Source organism: Danio rerio, chromosome 22 (assembly GCF_049306965.1).
Source record: "Danio rerio strain Tuebingen ecotype United States chromosome 22, GRCz12tu, whole genome shotgun sequence".
Classification (NCBI taxonomy): domain Eukaryota; kingdom Metazoa; phylum Chordata; class Actinopteri; order Cypriniformes; family Danionidae; genus Danio; species Danio rerio.
Genome location: NC_133197.1, coordinates 1,156,540 through 1,162,500, shown reverse-complemented (window position 1 = coordinate 1,162,500; position 5,961 = coordinate 1,156,540). Strand labels below are relative to the sequence as shown.

General features: G+C 38.4%; 1 protein-coding gene across 1 annotated transcript in view; it reads right to left on the bottom strand.

The window, feature by feature from the left end:
* The window catches only part of wdr77 (WD repeat domain 77), a 13,988-nt gene extending 8,878 nt beyond the window's left edge, over positions 1 to 5,110 (bottom strand). The window contains 1 exon segment of the mRNA NM_200534.1: positions 4,957 to 5,110. Within this exon segment, the coding sequence (NP_956828.1) occupies positions 4,957 to 5,041 (85 nt within the window). The 5' untranslated portion in view covers positions 5,042 to 5,110.
* Positions 5,111 to 5,961: the final 851 nt, after the last annotated feature.

Sequence of the window (5,961 nt, the reverse complement as noted above, 5' to 3'; positions counted from 1 at the left end):
CATGCGCATTAAAAAAGGTTGAAAGAGATCATGATGCTTAAAATGTGTGTGAAGGGATAAAACGTCAGGCTGATCACATTATAAAACATCTGAAATGTTGTTTTGGTCGTTATAAAACGCCTTACCATTTCAGTATTAATGTTATTATATTATTAATGACCTCCAGAATCAAGAGCGCCTGTGCTCCGCGTCTGACACCTTCAAACGCCGCTGCGCGCTCACTGCAGGTCAGGATTGTCTACTGAGGCGCATTCATTTAGAAAAGATTGATGCAGCTTCTCCTACTGCAGCAAAGGCAGTTTTTACTGTTGATATTTGGCGCCAGTTCATTAGGAAGTGACGATTTTGTTTGCTTTGACTCGTTGGATGGAAACGCTGCTTCATTCGCACAACTTTTATGCGATAATCCAGATTTGCGCATAAAGTTTATTCACATTTTTGGATGGAAACATAGCTAGTGATTCATCTGAATTATTCAGCCTGGCATGTTTACAAAATATTCAAAATGTTTCCCAAATTAAAATATATTGCGTACAAAGGGGGAAAAGTTTGAGTTTTTTACCCAGACATATAAAAAGAATATAATTTAGAGCAGTAATTGCAAAACCTTGACACTGTGAAACAATGATATTAATATCCAAGGTTTTTATACCGTTAGACTCTTATACTGGCCCATACCATGCCACGCTCAAAGTCACTTAAAGGGTCACGAAACACCAGAACACATGTGTTGAGCTGTTGACAGTGGTATATGTGTCCCACACTGCTAAAAACACTATTAGGACACCTATATTTCACTAAAAAGTGTAAATTGGTTGTTTTTGCGTTATTTCAAGCAAATTCGTACTTCCGGTTTGAAACGAATTTTTGAAGCTGCGTCACGGTCATGACATAATAGCGTGTATTCCAGCGTGCAGACTGGACGTCTGTGCCAGAGTGAGTCTTATTACGTCTTACAGTGTGATGCATTAATGCATGAGTAAGGCTTGGTTCAAACCAATCAGCGCGCTCTATTGTGCAACTTCATTAATATTCATTACTGTCACAGTGTTTAGACGACAGAGACGCCACGTTGTGTTGGCAAAACAAGCGTCAAGTGTTGCTTTTATAGTTTGCTGCAGTGAAGTTTTGTTTTCATTTTCTCTCTGTGAGAGCTCAGCTGGAGTCACGTGTGGATTAACAGTGTACGCGACGCTCGACAACAATAACTTACGTGTCTAAGGAGGATTATTGTTTACCTGAGAGCTGTTCTCATCTGCAAACGCTGAGATCCGGATTCGCTTTAGTCTCCTCTTAATAAAGACGCGGCTCTAGTTGCTGGTGATTGTCCTGTCTCTACAGATTTGGTAAGTGAGCGAGCAGTGCTCTTTGTTTATTCAGTTCGTATTTTATTCGTATCAAACAAACTATTGCACCGAGTGTAAACAAGTTAGCACTAACAGTTACAACCAAACTACAACCTCTTGTTGGATTTTGTGACCGGAGTAACACACGCGGCTTTCTGACGCTACCTGCCGTGTGCATCTAAGTTTCCGGGAAATGCTGAGTTTTTTTTCTCTCATTCGCCGTGCGGTATCAAACATTGCATGAAAAATACACGCTTAGAGCAGCTCCTCAAATCAAATATCACGTTTGTCGGGAGGGACATGAATGAATTCCCTGAATGAAAGAGCCAAACTGCTGTTAAAGTCCAACATTTAATAATTTGGCAAATAATTCGACTACAGATGTCCTTGTAAACACAGTCACATTGTCCGCTGTGGGTGTGTGTTTTGACTCTGAAATTCAGCGCGCCCAATTAGACACTCCCATACCAAGCCTCTTTTCTTCCTCCGACACTCCCCCCTAAACAGAGCTGGACACGCCCACTTTTCTGACTTTTTCCAAAGTAGAGGTGTGAAAACACCCTGCTGAAACGAGCGGGTTTCATGGCCCTTTAAATCCTCTTTCTTCCACATTCTGATGCTCGCTTTGACGTTCGGGTGGTTCGAAAGACCCGCCTCTCAATGACAAACGTTCAGAATTCGTCCCATATATGAGCTCAGTTGTCCAGTTTGACTGCTACACCATCATAAACTGTGAAAACAGCCCATTGAAAAAGGCTTTAGCCAGTTAAGCTCTGGAGCTATTTGGGGTAATTAGGGGTCAAGCACCGTAGGTGCGTAGGCACCTATTGGATCCGTTAGCGTTCCTATTATTATTATTATCATTATTATTATTCTTCCGTTTCTTCCGCCGGATTTGAATGGCAGCCCATATAGGCGTATGCGGGAAAGTTGTATAATTTGGCACAATGATAGAGGACAGTATTAACATTAATCAGACCAAATATGAAGTCTCAAAATCAAACTCTCTAGCGCCACCACTTGTCCAAAATTCTTTTTTCCTCTGATTCCTTGGCTCAGTCCGATTCAAACGCACCCTATGACGTCATTTTCCGTCATGAATTTTTTCTCGCTATTTTAAATTATTCGAAAAAACCTATTTAATCGAACTCGTCCTAGGCCGTTTCTCCGATTTTCACCAAAATTGAATCACATGATCTACAGACCATGCCAACCAAAAGTTATGGAATTCAAGTTGATTAGACCAACCATTTTTGTTTAACTTGCAATCAATTTTAACGAAGAACTTGCGAAAATGTACTTGAGGCGATATCTCCGTAACGCATTCACCGATTCACACCAAACTTGGTGTGTGTTATGACAACTAGGGTCTGAGGTTACATGCGGAGTTTCGGCGCACTGCCCCTAGTGGTCCGGAGATACAAAAAACTTGCTTTTTTTGGTTTATAACGTATCAACCTTTCGTCCGAAACTCATAAAACTGGTTACATTACATCCGGCAGAGCATGTCGAGTCAAATGATGTCTGATTTTCACAGGTCAGCCATTTTGGGCGTCACCCATTTCGATTTTTGGCCAAAAATGCTATATTTTAACAACATATCATTACAAAACATGGTATGCTTCTTCAACCCCATGCCCTAAAAGTACTCAAAAACTTCTGGAGCAGCGCCACCTTTTGGCCAAAAGTGCTTGGCCCCTTAATTGCTGCTTGCAGCTTTATTTACGACTGAATTTGGCCTTCCGAATTAAAAAGCTTCCCATACACCCATGCAGTGGTGTAAATACAAAAGTTTGCTATCATTTGAAAGGAAATCCTCTGAAATGTCATAAAATATAATTGAAATTGAAAACAATTGTTGTATATATTGTGTGTGTTATAATAAACACACACAAAAAGGCGCTTTTTTATTTTTTATTTTATAAACTGAAGTTTGGAAATGTGCAAATCAGTATTGGAGAGTTCCAGCACTCTGGAAACAATTCCATTTCTTTCCAGCAGGTGTCAGCAAACACAGGAAAAAGGATTTTTTTCTTTATAATAATTCATGTGAGAATAATTCCATTCCAACTGCAAGGAGGAAAAATGCCAGTTTTTATTTTATTTCCGCCTACCTCTTTTTGAAGTCTCCCCAGACCCTCATCCAGTATAATAAATGCAATATCTCAGTGTCGATTTACAGAAAACCCTTTGAAATTACAAAAAGAACTGCTGAAAGTGATAAATATCATTATATATGTCGTCTGTCCTATGATGAACCACCTCAACACAAACCGCTTTTAGTTTTTTTTGTTGTAAAGCCTGATTTAGAAAGTGTATAACTCAGGCCCTGTATGCTCCATCAAACTGCAGACTGTTTTGATTGTTACCAGCATTTGTCAGGAGACACTAGACAAAAGAATTTTGTTTTTATCATGTAGTATGCAATAATTATGTTAGTTCAACCGAAGGGTGGGAAATCACAACATTTTTGCTTCTGATCTGTGACTTTTACGCACTGTTTTGGACGCCCCTCTTCCTGTTAGTCATGCAATATCTCAGTCACTGATTGGCTGATCAGCGATGCATCTGTGCAGACAGACCTCTTAAATCTATAGTTATTCTCCCGATGACGTCATTTTGTCCCCGGGCACGCAGAGTTTAACTGGTTAAGAGCCAAATCATCTGTTGACCGTCAGTTTTGGCCCATGTGAACTATTATTTTCCATGAATCTAAAATCCAGCTTTGCAAGAAAACCTACAATTAGATGCAAGTCTTCTTTAGTTACTGTATTGTTTGTAAAAAGAAAGAAGATTTTGCCAGTAAGTTTTATTCTAAATCTTGGACCTTATTCTAGAAAAAAGGCAGATAAAAAATTGAGAAGCACCAAAAGCACCGCATATTACAATTAATTTGAACACTAATTTTGCTGTTGTTGTTGTCCATTAATTTTCAACCAAATAAAAACTTTTATGAATAATGTGTTTTAGTTTTTTATTATTCAAATAGCTTAATTCTGACTGAGGAAATGCAGAAAGTTGACCGTGCTGGCCAGTTTGCAGTGTGTTATTTGCCTAATAAACTACACTTGGCTACAGTTTTTAATTAAACACATTAACGAATCCTGTTTTTTTCTACTGATATATGAACTATTAAATTTGTATTTTAATAATAAGTATTTTGGAAATATTTTGGCATTAAAAGTGTGGTTATGATGCCCATCTGATCAGCTAATCTAGCTTAAAATAGTGCTTAAATGTCTCTAAAATGAGATGAATAACTGCAAACAGATCCCCACTAGAGAAAAAGACCCACCCCATTCACCAGGCTGCCTACAGCCCTGCATTTATACACATTTTCACTAGTTACAGTTGTAAAACTATTGTTAGTGTTGGAAAACCATGATTAATTCACTATGTTGATTAATTAACACATCTAGCCATGATTTTACCATGGTAACTGTAGTAAAACCGCGGTTCACCTACACAAATGAATATAAAACAATCCAAAACATTGATTACTACAATATTACTGTTTAAAAGTAAATAAACACGGTTATTGTCCGTCAACACACGCAAGAGTAAATCTAGTAGTTACACAGTTACAGCACATGGGTTTGTTTATCCTCACCTTTCCTGTAGTCGATGGCGTCCAGGTGTTTATCCATACACGCCGGAGCGGTCACCGGAATATTCCAGGGGTTTTCTTTAAGCATTATGAGCGCTGATTAGCTTTAATAATTATTAATATCACACTGATCTCCTGCAAACTCCCGCTATGAATGAAACAGACAGACACGCGCGCGACGCTTCCGGTAGCCCTTCAAAATAAAAGCTTGAGCGGATTACAGACGTCATAATAAAAGCTGTGTGTATGCTGCATCAATTCATTCATTCATTTTCTTGTCGGCTTAGTCCCTTTATTAATCAGGGGTCGACGCACCGCCAACTTATCCAGCACGTGTTTTACACAGCGGATGCCCTTCCAGCTGCAACCCACCACTGGGAAAGCTATATCAGTAATTATTAGCACTTATTATCTCATACTAAATATATCTAATAATACATCGTGTGACGTCATGTGTTATTAGATATTCGTGCACTGATGTATAATAGAGAACATGATATATTATTGTCATTATATAAAGATCAGTGTGTTCGTGTCTTTATCCGCTAGATGTCGCACTAGCGCCAGTTTTCATTTTCATTTGATTATTTCCCAAAATACCAAAATATGCACTCAACAAGTTCACAAACATGTGTGTTTTGACAGAATTGTCCATATTAACATTTTATAAATGAAAGAACGGAAGGAAAAGGACAAAATAAACCGCAGGAATCACACACACACACATACACATACTAAACCAAGTTTAAATATAAAATCTGATGCATATTCGTTGATTTTAAATGTTAGACGTCATCTACAGAATTGCTTTTTAACAGCGAATGCTTTGATTTGTTGTGTTTTCTACTAAATATTAACTTCTTAACTCTTCTGAAGTGCAAGCGTTGATGTTATGTTGTGTAGAAACGACTATAAACATATAAATATGCTACATCCTTTGATTTCATCATTTCTTTCCAGCTTTGTCCCTTTATTAATCCGGAATCGCCACAGCGGAATGAACCGCCA